We start from the raw sequence: 19,219 nt of genomic DNA, 5'->3' as shown, positions 1-19,219 counted from the left end.
AAATTAATTATAATTATCCTAAATAAAAATTTGCTGATTAACTGTAAGACCTCAAACTCTACAATGTCGAATTCCATAATTTCATTCACAACAGCGTTCATGAATATCAATAATTCATTAGAATGTAATATTTCGGTCTAATTAAAAATGTAATTCATCCCGGATTTAAGTATTTTATTTCGTTTTCAGTTTCAATAAAAGATTAAATTTTTTGTAATGCAATGTATAAGGTTATTTAAGTTTTATATTTTACCAAGTGCATCGTATGCTTTAAAAAAAAGGTTACATTTAATACACGAGAAATTGCTTGCATTTTAAAAATATATGGTTGCTTACAATACTCAAATCATTGCACCATTATAATCATGTCATCGCATTTCATTGTACCAGAATATACGTTGCACTGGAACAAATACGGTGCGCATTTAATACCAATAAAATTGCATCAGTAAACATATTGGATACAATACTCGTCTAAAAATACATGAGCATACACATTTGCACAACATGTCACGAAATGCATCAATATTAAAAGACATTCTACCAGTCCAAAATAATGGATCATAAAAACATCACAATTCCACTACAAAATTACAATTGTGCTCGGTGACATTAGACACGTAGTCTACAAAACTCTGAATCTTTGGTTTGAGCCATCCCCGGGTGTTTCAATCTGAGCATATTCCATTAAGATTAGGAAACATCTTTTCAAATTGTTGCAATCAGACTCGCAAAATTTTTCGGAGAATTTATTGCAGTTCTTAAATGAATACACATTTATTGCATCAACAGTAAAAAAATATTGCATTTTCTATGATTTAAAATGTGCAGCAATTTATGACAAAAAACCCAAAATGTATGATGCTAGTTTAGCACAAAGTAAGCAATCTTTCAAACAAGCAAACTATTAATGCATAATTACAAACAAATTAAGCAAATTCTCACCCAAAATAAGCAATCTTTCGAATAAATTGAAACTCCTCTACTCTCAAATTTAGCAATCTTTCAAACAACTTAAGAAAATTCTCATCCAAAATAAGCAATCTTTCGAATAAATTGAAACCTCTCTATTCTCGATTTAAGCAATCTTTCCAACAACTTAAGCAAATTCTCTGTAACGCCCCACTTTTCGAACCCTAAAGTAATTGTATTAATGCTTTTATTTTGCGAAGTCCGTGAATTAATTGTTGGTGAATTAATTGTTGCTGGACTAGAGATTTGTGAAATAAATGACTACGCGAATTTAATTAATTCCTGTCCGTGAAGAATATCTATTGGACTCAATTCCGTGTTGGATCCGATAAATTAAATAAATGTTATAAAAATCCAGTCCGTGACAAATAAGTTGCGGACTGCACAATTTAATATAAAATACAATGGGCTGTGAATTAAACTAAACTAATTAAAATAAAATATCTTCAATTAAATATTCTACGCAGATTTTCCTCCTTCGTGAGTAGATATTCCTCCTCCGTGAACTGCAAATAAATACCAAATAAATTCAGATTAATTCAAAGAAGAAAAAAAAGGGGAATTTCAAATTCTTCCCCCCCTCACACACGTCAAAACCGTTCCCCCCTCTCTCCCCACTCCCTTAAATCTCTTCCACATCCAAACCACTCATCCCTCTAATTTAATCACCCAACCAATTCATTCTGCCTATTCTACATGTCCTCTGCAGCAAGAAAACCAAGCCTTCTTCTTCACAACTTCAATTCAAGGTGAACTCTGCAGAATTTTTCTCTCTATTCTACATGCTCTGAAATCAACTCATTCACTCTTCTCTACAGAAAACCATAATTAAAATCGAGAAAAGATTCATCATCTACTCTTTCAAAATCTGTCTACAAATTGAAGGTATACACCTCTCCCATCCAAATTTCCAATTTCATACTACTGCATTCATATATTTTACACCCTACTGTTGCCACAATCTGTGATATATCTCCTAATCGAATGAGTCGAAGCAAACTAAACTAAAGAAATAAATTTTAATTCACGAAATCAAATAAAGAACTTACCTTCGGGGCGGAATCGGGGGCTGACCGGATGCAGCACCTCCCGGCAGCGACGGCGGTGTACGCGGGGCAGCGGCATCGCGATATCGATCCCGGTACAGCAGCAGCAACGACGCAGCGGCTGGGTCTAGTGCAGCAGCCTCCTCCCGACGGCAGCAGCAGCTCCTCCCGGCGACGGCTGCACGACCACCGGCAGTGGCACTCACCGGCTGGATCGAACGACGACAGCAGCGGCGACGACGGAGCAGCGACGACGCGATTCTGACAGCAGCGGCGGCCGGCGAAGGGTGAATCGGAGAGGCGACGACGATGGGGAATTTGACTGCAATTTGGGCGAGAGAGAAGAAAAGAGAAGAAGAGGGAGAGAGAGGAGAAAATCGGGTTTATAGGGTAGTTTACGTTTAAAATAACGTAAATATACCCATTTTGATATCTCTTCCATATATGGGAAAAACGCCACCCACAATGGCGTGTTTATAAGTGAAGACGCCACCCACATTGGCGTTTTACAATTTAGAACCGTATGTCGTCGTATTGTATCGAAATGCAGTATGTTAAAACACGCCAAGTTTGTTGGCGTTTTTTGGATAAAAACGCCTTCACCACTGGCGTGTTTCAATCTGGCGCATTTTTCCCAAGTTAAACTCGCCTGGCCCATTTTTCCCAAGTTAAACCCGCCTTCCTCAGTGGCGTTTTTCCTTTAAGTTAAACATGTCATGAAAAAGTAGCCGATACTCTTCAACAAGCAACAATCCCATCAAATTCTGCAAAAGTGGAAGCAGATTTCGCTCCAAATATGAAAGTTAACGCAGGGGTCACATTCACGGAAACCTCACGCAATTTCAAGAGAGAGAAACGGAGAGGTGTGAAAAGCAGGAATTGTATATGGAGGTCACGCAATCCTATATTTATTAAATTAATTGGGAAAATATTTAATTAAATGTGATGTATGATTGGTGGGTTTGGATTTGGAGGGACAAATCTACTACTTTATCGGCAAATTCAATAAAAAAATTTTTATCGGCAAATTCAATAATTCTATGGTTTAGTCTTAACAATTGATTATTTATACCTTAGAATAATTCAGATTTCACACCAAATTAAATGTTCCTTTTTGACAATCTCAACTCCATTTGCCACCATCATATGCTCTCTCACTCACTCTCACCATCATTCATTTTTTTTGTATAATCATATGATTATGCATGTATAAATTGATTCTGAAATCACAAATAAGATCTTTTCTCAAATTCTTAATGGGTGATTTAGTAGAAAAAATATTTACTATTTTTCTTCAAACTTGAGTTTCTTTAAATTTAAATTATTACCCCTTATTATTAAAGTTTCATTCATTCTTCTTTTGTAAAATTCTTTAATCATGTAAACATGGATGGAAATGAAAAGGGTTGGGATGACATGGGGAATTGAGAAATAAAAGAAAATTAGTATATTTTTATTAAATTAGTATATTTTTTATTAAATTAGTATAATAAGAACCAATGTATAGATCAGTGTTATAAATAAGATGGGTCTTGTTTCTCGTTTTCCTACATCAGTGTTATAAATAAGATGGGTCTTGTTTCTCGTTTTCCTACATCATATAATGATCTTTTCTCAAATTCATTATATTTGTAAAAAAAATACATTATATTTGTGATTTCAGAATCAAATTATTGCTTGCACTTTTGCAGAATTTGATGGGATTGTTGCTTGTTGAATAATATCGGCTACTTTTTCATGACATACATGATATGTTTCATAAGGAAAAACGCCAATACAGTTGGCGCTTTTAACTTGAAAGGGAAAACGCCACTGCGGAAGGCGGGTTTACTTTTAAACAGGCCAGTGAAGTTGGCGTTTTATAACTTAAACACGCCATCAAGATTGGCGTTTTGTGTATTAAACACGCCAAAAAAATTGGCGTGTTTTAGTTTAAGTATTTTGGTTAAAAATACGAGCAAAATACGGTGCCATTATAAAACGCCAACTGTGTTGGCGTTTTGCGTATAGACACGCCAATATCACTGGCGTTTTTCTTTAAAAACACGTCATTCTCATTGGCGTTTTTCCCATAAATGGAATTGATAACAAAATGGGTACATTTACGTAATTTTAAAGGCCAAATAGCCTAGAAACCCGATTTTCTCGAGAGAGAGTGTGACAGAAGTGGGAGTAGTTTTCAAAACATTGGGCTTTTGTTCTTTATTAGAATTTGGGCCTTATAATTTGTGGGATTTAATTTAAGTTTGGGCTTGTGTCTTTTTAAGGAAAGAAATTGGGCCTCAACAATATAAATTGGATGTTTGGGCTTGAAAATTTTAATTGGAGACATAAAGTGGGGGAAATAATTAAGTTTTGAGACTTTTAAATAAAACTTTGGGCTGATAATTAACAGTGATGAATTATTTAATTAATTCCGGAATATTTCAACGAGTGAATAATTATATCCTAAGTCCGAAATAAATATAGTTCGAGGGGAAAATGCTTGCGATAATTTAATTACTTTTTTTTATTTTGGGAATTTTATTTCGATATCGTTGAGAAAAATACGAGGAGCTAACGGAGGAATTAGGGGTGTAAGCGGCCACCGAATAATCGAAAACCGAGATAAATAACTTCGCTTAGGATGCATGCATTTTTACTTATTTAATTTGAAAGTATGTTGATTTATGTGTTATTTTAATTATAAAGGTGATATCTCGCAAAGGAATCGTGAACGCAAAGGAAAGAAAATAGTTTCGGATTAAGCAATCTAGGTGGACTTCCTTTTTAAATAAGGACAAAGGTCCTAAATGTTTTATTTATGAGAATGAAAATGTGTTTATCATGCCGTGTTTTGCTTTAACGTGCCTATCTGATGTGGCTCTGGCCAATATTGTTTAAATCGAATTCGGGTCCTCGTAGGGCCGCAAACCCTACTTGGATTAGTGTACACCTATGGTAGACTGTGTGCTAGCGTACGGGCTGGCCGGTCTAGTGGCTTGGTTTGTGGCCACATTCCAAGTCATGTATGACCAGATATGGCTAACGTCTATGGGAAAATGACTGATCAGTCGACGTTTTAAATGGAAATGATTTTGAGTGCCTCGGGCATTTCTAAAGCTAAACCCCGGTGGTTACTTGTGAATGGCATGATAAATTACTATTTATTGAAAATGTTTTCGGCATGAGCCACTGAGTATTTTTTTTTATAATACTTAGCCCTGCATGTGTTTTCCCTATGTGCAGGTTGAGCGGCGACGAGGATGTGGTGGTGTTGAGCAAGTGAATTTAAGATATTATTGTTGTCTTTGAACCTTGAGTGTCGTTGTGTCTTCACACATGACGTCACTCTTCCTCTTGGTCGTTTCCGCTGTGACGTTTCGTTTAATTATGTTTTATTTGGGCCGACAACTTTAATTGTTAGGATAATGGATATTTTGAATTTCTTGTTGGATAATACCAAACTCATGGTTATTTATTGGGATATTAATTGTTGGTCCAACTTGTGTTGAAACCCTAGTTCTTTTCGTCTATTTATTAAATTCTTTTAATCACGATCGCCCGTATTTGTTAACCTTAAAGGGCGGTCGTGACAGTTTGGTATCAGAGCCTGAGTTTCTTTCCGCTCTGTACCCAAGAGTCCTTTTGAGTCAAAATCTGTTCTTGTATTGATTGACTAAGGTATAAACATCGAAGGCTCAACACCACAACTCGTCACGCCCAACCGCGAAGAAAGAGGTAAAAGTATTTTGGTGACTATGGGATTGGACTTTTGAATGTCGAAAGTTGCAATGGAAAAAGAATTTGATTTTGGAGATTGAAGTCAATACGATGGTTTTGAAATTAAACTTACTTTTTTCGAAATGTGGTATGATATATAAGATTGCTCTTGTTTGGTTGTGAAACATAATATGATGACTATTGTCAAGCATGAGAAATTGTATATTTGTGAAAAGTATGCGAAGGTTGTTGAACTTTCGTGATCGTTTGGGTAATTTTTATTTTATCCCATATATGGTGGGATTTACATGGTCTTGGGAGTTGTGGAACGTCGGGTATGATACATGTCAATTTTGATAGGTACAAAGATATAGAATATGAAATACATGCCTATGACGATGAACTTCTTGCGTCTAACCATATGTACCTATTGAGTACGTAATAAATAATCTCGCGACGGAAATAAACGTGGAAGTACTAAATACGAGGCAAGTAGCCTATGGGAAACAGAATTCAACGTACTGTGATATGATGAGATACAAAATCAAACAAAATGAGCGAACCTTTTACCTTGAGAGCAAAAGTTTATTCTTGGAGTGATACAACCATCATACCCTTATCTTATATACACATCCATATGCATCTACTTATTACTCTCAGCATCATTTTGAGCCATATATCTTCCTTATTCTTTCCTATCTTTGAGCTGATGTTGAGGTTTCCTTCTATGTAGATGGCCGGATCGTACTTTGCTTAAATGCGTAATCGTTACGCCAAAAATAGGAACCACCCCGTTGAGAAGTACCGAGAATATGAATGGGATGGAGAGGTCGATCTCATGAGTTACGTCGCCGAATTTTGGGATCTGTGGATGGACTCCTATGCGTTCGGGGAAGCCACCCACCATGCTGGAATTGTAAAGCTTATTCACACCCTACCGCCATCTTGGAGCCAATGGGTGGCTCAGGCGGAAGAATCGTTCATATGGTATAGTCCGCTTGAGTACACACCGCGAGGGGACTTGCCCGGCCTTCTAGAGATACTACTTCCGGCCTTAGTGAGGGCAACCGATGGACCGCCACGTTCCCCACCTCCGCAGATCTTTCCGCCGGATCAAGCTCTCATAAAGAAGTATTGATACGATAGTGAGCCACATGTCTCACGCGTGCCCAGAAGAACAAGGCTCGGGATGCGCACTTCAGCCCCTTTAAGAATAGAAAGGGAGGTCGAGTAGATAATCACGATAGTTCCTTCACCAGTACGCGCTGAAGAAGAAGAAGATGAGGAAGAGGAGGAACCCTTCGAGGAAGAAGGGAACCCGAATATGGAGACTGATGGTGAGACCGAGAAGGAGGAGGGGGAGAGGGAGGAAAGAGAAATTTAGGAACAATAGTCGTGGGATAGATTGTTTCGTTTCTCTCTTGTTTTGATACCATATTGTTTTGCAAGACTATTACTCATTTTATTTCCACGTTTTGGCTTCCCCTTCTTTGATTATGATTGATACTGAGATCTCTTAGAGGCAACGTTTTATTATGGAAACTTCTACTTTTGCTACCTTGTTGGGCCATTTTCTTTTGATATTCTATTGTGCAATTGTTCTTGATATCTTATTGTGTAACCGCCCTTGGTTATTTTGTTGTCCAAACGTCTTTTGTTGTCCCATTGTGCGAACATCTTTTGCTAATCCATGATACAATTGTTTCTCTTTATTCTATTGTGCAAATGTCTTTTGCAATCCTGTTGAGCGAATATCTTTTGCTACACCATGATACAATGGTCCTACTCTATCCATGACACAATTATCTTTTGTCTTGTTGTGCAATTGTCCCTTGATCCCTACTTGTGAAATATTATATGACCCTTCCAACTATACAACATGACTATTGATAGATTTGAATAAGTGCGATAATAACCCGTTTGATTGGTAATGAATCAGAATGCCGCCAAGACGTAAAGTAAGGAATGGGAACCGGGCGACTACACCACAGACGACGGTAGACGAGAGTGTAGCGCAAACAACCCCACAACCACCTTCACCACCTCCTCCGCCTCAAGTAGACCGAGAAATTGTGAAGTTGTTCCTGAAACAAAAACCACCTGTCTTCGATGGAATGGGAGAGCCGGAAAAGGCTGAAAGTTGGATACGCGCTTTGGAGCGTATTTTCACGATTCTGATGTGCAACGATGCAGAACGAATAGCTTGTGTGACCTACCAATTAACTGGGTTAGCTGACTTCTGGTGGGATACCAAGATGAAGACCACACCACGAGATCAAATGGGTAGAATAACTTGGGAGAATTTCAAGGAGGCAATATATAACAAGTACGTGCCAAAGAGCTACCGAAAGGCGAAGGCGGCTGAGTTCTATAACTTAACCCAAGGGCGCATGTCAGTGACAGAACATGATTGCACACTCTGCGATATGACCCAATATGCACCTGAACAAGTTGATACTAATGAGAAACTGGCCGAGAAGTTCCGTGAGGGTCTAAGACATACATATGCAGAAGCGTTGGGCCTTGCGTTAGATGTTGAGGCAGCTATGCCCAAGGAGAGAGTGACGGAGAACGCTACACTGGCCTTACCCCCACCACATCATTCCCGGGAGAAGAGGAAGTGGGATGGGAACAAGACCCACTATGAAAACAAGAGGTACCAGCCTATCCAAAACCGACCACAATATGGAGACAGACAGAATTTCTCTAGCCAGAGGGGTGACTTCCGACCCAGACCACCACAATGCAATGTGTGCTCCAAGTACCATTTCGGAGAATGCAGAATACAGAACACCACAAAGTGCTTCAACTGTGGTGGAAATGGCCACTTCTCTAGAGAGTGTCCGAGCAAGAACGCGGGGATGGGTTCAAGGTAGAACAACCAAGGGTTCCGTCCGCAGTCGAGGGCACCACCAGCACCACCAAGGACGAATCATGATCAACCTCCGCGACAACAACAACCTCACCGTCCAAGACTTCCCTCCCAGGCTAGAGCATATGCGCTGAGTTTTAGACAACCCAAGACTGAACAAGGGAGTTACGAGAACTGGAATTTGGCAGGTATGGGCGAACTTCTCGACACACCTATTATTGTGTTGTTTGATACGGGTGCATCACATTCTTTCATATCGGAACTATGTGTGGACACATTAAGTTTGCCAGTTACTAAATCTGAACATAAGATGATGGTGACCTCACCAGTGGGAGGGGTAATAGAGATTTCTCAAATATGCTCGAACGTAAAAATTGTTATGGGAGAACTTAGGCTAGTCGCGCACAACTTACAAGTTATGGCCATGAAAGATGTCGATGTAATCTTGGGAATGGATTGGTTGACTGCAAATTTTGCTACGATTCGATGTAAGGAGAGACAAATATCATTACGAGCCCCTGGAAAGGAACCAATCGTGTATCATGGAATCCCGATGAACAAAAAAACGTCCATCATCTCCGCACTCCAAGCCACAATGATGTTGAGAAAAGGGCGTCCTGCCTATCTAGTCTATCTACAAGGAGATGAGAAGAAAGAAAGGAAAGTGGAGGATGTTGCTGTGGTACGAGAATTTCCAGACGTCTTTCCTGAAGCGTTGCCTGGTCCACCGCCAGATCGACAATTGGAGTTCACAATTGACCTAGAGCCAGGGTCGGCACCGGTGTCCAAGGCCCCATACCGAATAGAGTCTAAAGAGTTGGAAGAACTCAAGATACAACTACAAGAGCTTATGGGCTTGGGTTTCATTAGACCCAGTGTTTCAACGTGGGGCGCGCCTGTGCTTTTTGTGAAGAAGAAGGATGGATTGATGAGAATGTGTATCGATTATAGAGAGTTGAACAAGATGACTCTCAAGAACAAATATCCACTGCCGAGAATAGATGACCTATTCGATCAACTTCGAGGAGCTGGTGTGTTCTCAAAGATGGACTTAAGGTCTGGATACCATCAGTTGAGAGTCCGACGAGAAGACATACCGAAGACTGCTTTCCACACGAGATATGGTCACTATGAGTTTGTGGTAATGCCGTTTGGATTGACAAATGCACGTGCGGTATTCATGGACTTGATGAATCGAGTGTTCCATCCATATTTGGATAAATTCGTTTTGGTGTTCATAGATGATGTACTTGTCTACTCGAAGGACGAGGAGGAACATGAGGAACACCTGCGAATCACATTGGAGACGTTGAGGAGTGAGAAACTGTATGCCAAATTCAGCAAGTGCGAGTTTTGGCTTAAGGAAGTGAACTTCCTTGGTCACGTTGTGTCAGCAGAGGGAATCCGAGTGGACCCCGCCAAGGTTGAGGCGGTATAATAATGGAAAGCACCCTCAACACCAAACGAGATTCGGAGTTTCCTAGGCTTGGCAGGATACTACTGAAGGTTTATAGAGGGATTCTCCAAGATAGCGAGACCCATGACCCAACAACTCAAGAAGGGGGTAAAAGTCAAATGGACCCCAGAGTGTGAGGCAAGTTTCCAGCTGTTGAAGGAAAAGCTAACTAGTGCATCGATTCTAGCTGTGCCAGAGCCTGGAGTGAACTACGTGGTATACACTGATGCTTCAAAGGTGGGACTTGGATGTGTGTTGATGCAAAACAACAAAGTGATTGCTTACGCGTCACGACAATTGAGGCCATACGAGTTGAACTATCCAACCCACGACTTGAAGCTAGCAGCGGTAGTGCACGCCTTAAAGATTTGGAGACATCATCTCTACGGAGTCCGATGTGAGATCTGCACGGATCACAAAAGCCTGAAGTATTTCTTCGAGCAGAAAGATCTGAACATGCGGCAACGAAGATGGCTCGAGTTGGTAAAGGACTACGATTGTGGCATCAATTATCACCCCGGCAAAGCAAATGTAGTGGCAGATGCATTGAGCCGGAAGGACCATTCCCAACTGGCCACTTTTCTCACCAAAGAGGAAAGCCTGATTCGCGAGTTCAGCAAGATGCGTTTGGTGGAATGGTATGAAGAGGGATATAGCGTCATTCGTCGAGAGATGTTTAGTCTGCCAGCAAGTGAAGATTCTACATCAACGACCGTATGGGAAGCTACAACCACTGGAAATTCCTGAGTGGAAATGGGAGCACATAGCCATGGATTTCGTGACAGGTTTGCCAAGGACTCTGAGAGGGAACACCGCCATTTGGGTAATTATAGATCGACTTACCAAGAGTGCGCATTTCATACCGATTCTCATAAGCTATGGGTCCAACAAATTGGCTCAAATCTACATAAGGGAGATAGTTCGATTGCATGGAGTCCCAGTGACTATCACGTCCGACCGTGACCCGAAATTCACCTCAAGATTCTGGGTAAGTTTACAGAAGGAGCTTGGAAGTACAGCGTTTCACCCGCAAACCGATGGACAGTCCGAAAGAACAATCCAAACTCTCGAGGATATGTTGAGAGCCGTGGTACTCGACCGAGGAGGAAGTTGGGAGGCAGCACTACCACTGATCTAGTTCGCCTACAACAACAGTTTTCAGGCAACGATAAACATGGCACCGTACGAGGCATTATACGGAAGAAAGTGTAGATCGCCGCTCTACTGGGATGAAGTTGGCGAGAGAAGAATACTCAGACCTGATGCAGTCGAAGAGATGGTGGGAATCGTTCGACAAATTCGTGAGAGGATAAAAGAAGCTCAAGACAGACAAAAATCATACACGGATGTCCGACGAACCGATTTACAATTCCAAGCTGACGATAAAGTTTTCTTGAAGGTATCTCCGTCAAAAGGGATAACACGATTTGGCGTCAAGGGCAAATTGAAGCCACGATTTATTGGACCTTACGAAATTCTTGAAGGAGTGGGCCCCGTTGCATACCGATTGGCGCTGCCACCAAGCCTTGGAAATGTGTACAACGTTTTCCATGTGTCGCAGTTACGGAAATACGTGTTCCACCCAAAACACGTGATCCATTTCGAAGAAGTCGCGTTGAACCCAGACTTGAGCTACGAGGAGAGACCCCAATCTATTCTGGACCGAAAGATCCAGAATGTGATAAATAAACCTGTTGCTTGTGTGAAAGTACTTTGGGAAAATCATGGGCATGAAGAAGCCACGTGGGAGAATGAGGATAAAATGATGGAATTGTACCCGGAACTCTTTACTTGAGGGTAAAAATTTCGGGACGAAATTTCTGTTAAGGGTGGTAGGATGTAACGCCCCACTTTTCGAACCCTAAAGTACTTGTATTAATGCTTTTATTTTGCGAAGTCCGTGAATTAATTGTTGCTGGACTAGAGATTTGTGAAATAAATGACTGCGCGAATTTAATTAATTCCTGTCCGTGAAGAATATCTATTGGACTCAATTCTGTGTTGGATCCGATAAATTAAATAAATGTTATAAAAATCCAGTCCGTGATAAATAAGTTGCGGACTGCACAATTTAATATAAAATACAATGGGTTGTGAATTAAACTAAACTAATTAAAATAAAATATCTTTAATTAAATATTCTACGCAGATTTTCCTCCTCCGTGAGTAGATATTCCTCTTCCGTGAACTGCAAATAAATACCAAATAAATTCAGATTAATTCAAAGAAGAAAAAAAAGGGAATTTCGAATTCTTCCTCCCCTCACACACGTCAAAACCGTTCTCCCCTCTCTCCCCACTCCCTTAAATCTCTCCCACATCCAAACCACTCATCCCTTTAATTTAATCACCCAACCAATTCATTATGCCTATTCTACACGTCCTCTGCAGCAAGAAAACCAAGCCTTCTTCTTCACAACTTCAATTCAAGGTAAACTCTGCAGAATTTTTCTCTCTATTCTACATGCTCTGAAATCAACTCATTCACTCTTCTCTACAGAAAACCAGAATTAAAATCGGGAAAAGATTCATCATCTACTCTTTCAAAATCCGTCTGCAAATTGAAGGTATACACCTCTCCCATCCAAATTTCCAATTTCATACTACTGCATTCATATATTTTACACCCTACTGTTGCCACAATCTGTGATATATCTCCTAATCGAATGAATCAAAGCAAACTAAACTACAGAAATAAATTTTAATTCACGAAATCAAATAAAGAACTTACCTTCGGGGAGGAAATCGGGGCGGAATCGGGGGCTGACCGGAGGCAGCACCTCCCGGCAGCGACGGCGGTGTGCGCGGGGCAGCGGCATCGCGATATCGATCCCGGTACAGCAGCAGCAACGACGCAGCGGCTAGGTCCAGTGCAGCAGCCTCCTCCCGACGGCAGCAGCAGCTCCTCCCGGCGACGGCTGCACGACCACCGGCAGCGGCACTCCCCGGCTGGATCGAACAACGACAGCAGCGACGACGTGATTCCCACAGCAGCGGCGGCCGGCGAAGGGTGAATCGGAGAAGCGACGACGATGGGGAATTTGACTGCAATTTGGGCGAGAGAGAAGAAAAGAGAAGAAGAAGGAGAGAGAGTGTGACAGACGTGGGGTGGGAGTAGTTTTCAAAACATTGGGCTTTTGTTCTTTATTAGAATTTGGGCCTTATAATTTGTGGGATTTAATTTAAGTTTGGGCTTGTGTCTTTTTAAGGAAAGAAATTTGGCCTCAACAATATAAATTGGATGTTTGGGCTCTCATTTAATTGTTTGGGCTTGAAAATTTTAATTGGAGATATAAAGTGGGGGAAATAATTAAACTTGAGGCTTTTAAATAAATCTTTGGGCCGATAATTAATAGTGGCGAATTATTTAATTAATTCCGGAATATTTCAACGAATGAATAATTATATCCTAAGTCCGAAATAAATATAGTTCGAGGGGAAAATGCTTGCGATAATTTAATTACTTTTTTTTTTAATTTTGGGAATTTTATTTCGATATCGTTGAGAAAAAATACGAGGAGCTAACGGAGGAATTAGGGGTGTAAGCGGCCGCCGAATAATCGAAAACCGAGATAAATAACTTCGCTTAGGATGCATGCATTTTTACTTATTTAATTTGAAAGTATGTTGATTTATGTGTTATTTTAATTCTAAAGGTGATATCTCGCAAGGGAATCGTGAACGCAAAGGAAAGAAAATAGTTTCGGATTAAGCAATCGAGGTGGGCTTCCTTTTTAAATAAGGACAAAGGTCCTAAATGTTTTATTTATGAGAATGAAAATGTGTTTATCATGCCGTGTTTTGCTTTAACGTGCCTATCTGATGTGGCTCTGGCCAATATTGTTTAAATCGAATTCGGGTCCTCGTAGGGCCGCAAACCCTACTTGGATTAGTGTACACCTATGGTAGACTGTGTGCTAGCGTACGGGCTGACCGGTCTAGTGGCTTGGTTTGTGGCCACATTCCAAGTCATGTATGACCAGATATGGCTAACGTCAATGGGAAAATGACTTATCAGGCGACGTTTTAAATGGAAATGATTTTGAGTGCCTCGGACATTTCTAAAGCTAAACCCCGGTGGTTACTTGTGAATGGCATGATAAATTACTATTTATTGAAAATGTTTTCGGCATGAGCCACTGAGTATTTTTTTTTATAATACTTAGCCCTGCATGTGTTTTCCCTATGTGCAGGTTGAGCGGCGACGAGGATGTGGTGGTGTCGAGCAAGTGAATTTAAGATATTATTGTTGTCTTTGAACCTTGAGTGTCGTTGTGTCTTCACACATGACGTCACTCTTACTCTTGGTCGTTTCCGCTGTGACGTTTCGTTTAATTATGTTTTATTTGGGCCGACAACTTTAATTGTTAGGATAATGGATATTTTGAATTTCTTGTTGGATAATACCAAACTCATGGTTATTTATTGGGATATTAATTGTTGGTCCAACTTGTGTTGAAACCCTAGTTCTTTTCGTCTATTTATTAAATTCTTTTAATCACGATCGCCCGTTTTGTTAACCCTAAAGGGTGGTCGTGACATTCTCACCCAAAATAAGCAATCGTTCGAATAAATTGAAACCTCTCTACTCTCAAATTTAGCAATCTTTCCAACAATTTAAGCAAAGTCGGGCTCAAATTAAGCAATCTTTGGAATACATGTATATCATATCAAACCGTTGTGCGATTGCGAACAAAAAAAATCACCACCCCCACCCCAGAAAGCATAGATCACTTTGTGCTCCAATTTGATATAAATCCTAAATTCCCACACCAGAAATTTACCGAAAACAAATCCAAAACTTACCATTCCAAAAGTTTCAGCGCCGTCAGTCGCCGGGGATTTCTAAATACCGCGTCTTTTAGCCATTGAGAACAAACTGAAAACCGTATAAAATTAAATAAAAAATATTGTCTAAACATCGATTAAAAAAATTGAAGGAACTGAGATTACATGTCAAAAGCAGAAGAAAGAAATGGCTTTATGTGTGGATAAAATTATTGTATCCAACATAATCTTCTTTGCGCTCTCTTTTAGGAGATGCAACTTCGTATCTAAATTTCGTGAAGGTTTTTAGGTGGGGTGTGGAAAAACAATGAGATGCATCTAGGTTTATCAAATTTGGTAGGAGTGGAGATATGTGACCGATTATGGTGGGAGTAGAAAGATTCAGTTGAGATGTTTCAATTGAATTTGAGTTGATGGGGATGTATATTGATTGATCCTGAATCTTGCGCCTTCAATTTTGGAAGACCTGTTTTCATATGGGAACTGACAATTTTACCCTTCGATGCAACAAATTGAATAAATGATGCAAGCTGAGTTTATGGAATCTACACCACACATCTCAATATTAAAGGGGTCCAGATTGGTAGGATGTTGTATCTATATGAGTATAGGGAGTGTAGTGCTCCTCTATGGAAAAATTCACACATTTAGCCCATCAACAATCCTTTTTTTCTTCTAACTTTTCTGTTTCTTTTTTTTGATGTTTTTTTGAGTGGTAGTCCAACAACAAAACACGGGTCTAAAAATATTTGCTATGATACAGAAGTAGCAGCATAAGCATAACTCAAAAAGTGAAATTACAAAACCAACCCCTCACTCTTCATTTCTTATATCCGTCTTACACATCAAGAAAAGATGAGACTGATATTTTTTGTTGGAAAACAAAAATAACAAAACAAAATATAGGAGGGCTTAGGAGGGATGATATTATCAGTTGGTGTTGGTTCTGTCATTTAAGAAATTGAGCAAAACAGTGCTCTTACACTTAGGGCACTTTGGATCATCCCGAAACAACATGACATACATTAGGCAGCGAGGGCACCCCACCAGCATCATCGACATCGCCTCCGGGCTGCTCGAGTACCTCTCTGGGCTTGTCTCCTGCGACACACATGAGCTCCGGGGCGACCCTTTTGGTGACACCACTTGTCGGTGTTCCCCCGGAGGGGACAAGTTCAGTTTCAGCTCAAGTTGTGGGCTCTCACAATCATACTTCATCTTTGCTACAAAAGTGAAAACTATATAGGTCGAATAGCGAATGGTTTAATTGAGAACTATCTAAAATGAGAACTTGAAAACTTGTCGGTTGCAAACTGATATGGTTTGTGCTGTCAATTGATATACTCTGTGGTTTGTACCACCTTATATTTTGTACTTCAAACTGATAAATTCTCAAGTTCTTATTTTATGATAGTTTTAAAACTGAGTTCAAATATTGGAGTAAGGCTTAAAACAAGTATAAGGGTACACTTAGAATCACTTAATTAAACAAATTGAGTAAACAAAATATGGAAAGATAGAAGATATAATAATCCACTTTCATGACCTAATTTTGAAACAAGAAAAAGTGACAATTTAAGAATTTATATACCTTCTACTAGAGAGTTGTATTGCATGCAATTTGGGATTCTTGATGCTAAGAGGTGTTGGAAGATCTGTAGAAATATGTATATTTGAAATTGTTGGTGTGTGTCCAAGCTGTCTAAGGGGGTTGTATATATATAGACTTTAGAGAGAGAGGAGAGCATATATTGGGACCAAATCCTATTAAAATCAAGAATTGACTGTGCATGCGAATAGGGTACACAGATTGGTGAATAGGTTTGGAGAAAATGAATTGAATAAAATTGATTATAGGGTTTGAAATCACAAGAACTTTGCTGGGATTTAAGTAAATATTTGCAACTACATGCTATGATGTGCCTAATTAATGGTTACATTTAATGCTGAAATTTGTTGGTTAACATATTAGTACTTGCAGAAGCAATTCAAATTTCATTAATTGCGTAACTGCCATCTGAATTGATATTAATTATTGGAAAACTATATGGAGATTGTAACGCCTACCTCAACTTCAAAAATGATTCACCAAGAACTGCATTTGCATGGCATGCATTTGCTTCAAATTGTTAACAACCATACCAATTTATATGTTTTATTGTGAATTCTCTTTAATGAAAAATGGTAGAACTCTTTAGCCATGAGACAATTTATCAAGCGATAATAGTTAGCTAGGTGATGAAGCACCATACATCAAAATGTCAACTACTTTTTTCCTGGAATCAATTGTTTGGTTGAATATTTATTGAATCATGAATATTTTGCTTTGTTTCGAGGAATATAGCTGTTTATGATGATGTACATGCGAACAAATTTCACACTAAATAGGGGTTCAGCCGGAGTTCAATCCATATACTAAGCCGGAGGTAAGTTAGGCTATTGACGAAAAAATCACCAAGTTTGGTCAATCTCTAATAAAATCTTTTAAATAGTCAATATTACTATATCATAACTTGGAGGAATTTTTTAAAAATAATCAATTTATACATTGACAAAACATCCAACTACTTAAACGACACATTTTTGTATCGCTGCAAAATGAAATCGTTTTGTTAAAATAAACATTTTCTTTTCACTTCATTTCCCTTTTTCTTCTCTGTTGTCCATTCTTTGAACCAAAGCAAAATATTGGAGATAGACAATTTGATGTGAATCAAGGCACCTCGCATCATGGAACAACACCATCAAGGCGACCTGGAGCGTCATCCAAGTGAGAAGATCAATGATTAAGAAAGGATGAACCGAAAAAGATGTTGCTTGAAGTCGGTCGAGTGGCATGCATCCTACGATCCACACGACCGAGTAGACGCGACTTGAAGGAAAGTATGAGGGAGTGACTCGGCCGAGTGGCCTTTTTCCCTAAAGCCACACAATCGAATCGGCACTACCGAAAGAGAGACATAAGAGTTGACTTGGCCGAGTGGTGCTTGTGCCACAATACTACTCGATCGAGTGAAGGGGGTGGAAAACGAAGTCAGAGGATATAACTCAACCGAGTGGCACTTTTGCCCTTGAGGCCACCCGCAACGCGTCCCGCGGGTGGCTCGTATCTCGTCCTGCCGAAACGAGACGGCGGCGAGAAGCGTTGCAGCGTCCCATCTCGTCCCGGTCTCGCCGAGACGCCCGTCCCACCGAGATGGATCGCGGGCTGTCTCCCCACGCGCTCGCGCGACGTGGCGCGCTCCGGCGCCATGCGTGACTCCCACTCGCCGGCCTGCGAGTGGGCTTCGTCATGCTGACACAATAAATCATTTTTTAAAAAAATTCGAATTTAATAAAAAAATTAAAAATAAAAATCGAAAACGGTAATATTACCGTTTTTCGACCGTTTTTTTACTCTATAAATACTCATATTTCATCCTCATTTCACACACAAATACACATCTATTCTTCCCAAATCATCTACATTTCCTCTTCAATTTTCATCTAACCTCTCCAATTGTCATCACAAAATGCCCGGCTACGGCAACTATGGCGGTGGCAGCTTCGGCGGGTTTGACATCAACGCATTTGGCGACTGAGGGGCATTACAATGTCTTGGGTGGTTCCGACTCCGGTTCGTCGACGCCGGGCACCCAGGGCCGAGGCAAATCAAGCCAGGCAGGCTCGGTCTCGGGCTTGAACACCCTATTGTCCATGTACTTGACCGCCACGATGGCGGACACTTCCCGCACGACGCCTCCACAATATCAAGCCCATCTTGCCGGAATTGAGTATATGGCAAGACAAATTGATATTCCGCATCCAGGTAGCTTGAGTGCACTGCCACCGCCTTCGGGGGGATGATTCGCCGGCGGAGTAGTTTTTTTTCATTTCTATAAAATTGTATTTTAAATTATGTAATTTTTATTTTTTAAGATTTTAATTATGTATTTTTTTAAATTTTTTTGAATTTTAAGTTGTAATTTTATTTTAAGTTGTAATTTTATTTTATTTAATGAAATGTGTTTTTATTAATTGAATTTGTTGGAAATAAAAAAAATTAAATTGAATGAATAGTAAGTTAAGAGATGGTTAAGAGACGGATAAGAGATGGAGGGTTGCAGGTTCTGTCTCTTAGTTAAGAGATGGACTGAAAAGTACAGTGGGGCCCATGAATAGTTAAGTAATGAGACGGTTAATAGACGGATAAGAGACAGCATTGCAGATGGCCTAAGTCACTTGACCGAGCAAAGGTGCAGAAGAGGGAATTAGAGAATTTAACTCGATCGAGTGGCATTTTGACCCTTAAGCGACTCAACCGAGTAGAGGCGCGGAAGAGGGAGTCAGAGGAACCTACTCGGCCGAGTGAGATTTGGTCATGAAGTCGAGCGAACCCTGAATG

The 19,219-nt window shown here is 40.0% G+C and overlaps 1 protein-coding gene and 3 long non-coding RNA genes across 5 annotated transcripts; 2 read left to right on the top strand and 2 right to left on the bottom strand.

The window, feature by feature from the left end:
• Positions 1-1,291: 1,291 nt before the first annotated feature.
• Positions 1,292-3,035, bottom strand: LOC121741005. The gene is made up of 2 exons (XR_006037743.1): positions 2,022-3,035; positions 1,292-1,478 (listed from the first exon to the last, which is right to left on the bottom strand). It is a non-coding gene; the product is annotated as an uncharacterized LOC121741005 (long non-coding RNA).
• LOC121741006 lies at positions 1,632-7,705 on the top strand. The gene is made up of 3 exons (XR_006037744.1): positions 1,632-1,721; positions 1,791-1,857; positions 7,660-7,705. It is a non-coding gene; the product is annotated as an uncharacterized LOC121741006 (long non-coding RNA).
• Positions 7,706-11,975: 4,270 nt separating this feature from the next.
• LOC121740819 lies at positions 11,976-12,917 on the bottom strand. Its single transcript, XR_006037681.1, has 2 exons — positions 12,779-12,917; positions 11,976-12,236 (listed from the first exon to the last, which is right to left on the bottom strand). It is a non-coding gene; the product is annotated as an uncharacterized LOC121740819 (long non-coding RNA).
• LOC121740818 lies at positions 12,245-13,768 on the top strand. Of its 2 annotated transcripts, none has more exons than XR_006037680.1 (3): positions 12,245-12,478; positions 12,548-12,614; positions 13,704-13,768. XR_006037680.1 is itself a non-coding variant. In XM_042133449.1 (3 exons), exons 1-3 carry the CDS (start codon positions 12,413-12,415, stop codon positions 13,059-13,061), a joined length of 423 nt encoding a protein of 140 aa, XP_041989383.1. In that variant the 5' UTR covers positions 12,267-12,412. The 2 variants fall into 2 exon arrangements, 1 of the variants encoding a protein (XP_041989383.1); XM_042133449.1 differs by lacking the exon at positions 13,704-13,768 and adding an exon at positions 12,772-13,061 and having other exon boundaries at positions 12,267-12,478.
• Positions 13,769-19,219: the final 5,451 nt, after the last annotated feature.

This window comes from Salvia splendens, chromosome 7, assembly GCF_004379255.2.
Source record: "Salvia splendens isolate huo1 chromosome 7, SspV2, whole genome shotgun sequence".
NCBI lineage: Eukaryota > Viridiplantae > Streptophyta > Magnoliopsida > Lamiales > Lamiaceae > Salvia > Salvia splendens.
Note: the sequence above shows the minus strand (reverse complement) of the source record. Positions and strands in the feature narration are given on the sequence as shown.

Bases quoted from the DNA above. Each gene is read 5' to 3' on its own strand.
- LOC121740818 (XM_042133449.1), top strand. From the start codon at position 12,413: ATGCCTATTCTACACGTCCTCTGCAGCAAGAAAACCAAGCCTTCTTCT. The intron at 12,479-12,547 runs GTAAACTCTGCA...TCTTCTCTACAG, and splicing joins CTTCACAACTTCAATTCAAG to AAAACCAGAATTAAAATCGG. The intron at 12,615-12,771 runs GTATACACCTCT...AATCAAATAAAG, and splicing joins AATCCGTCTGCAAATTGAAG to AACTTACCTTCGGGGAGGAA.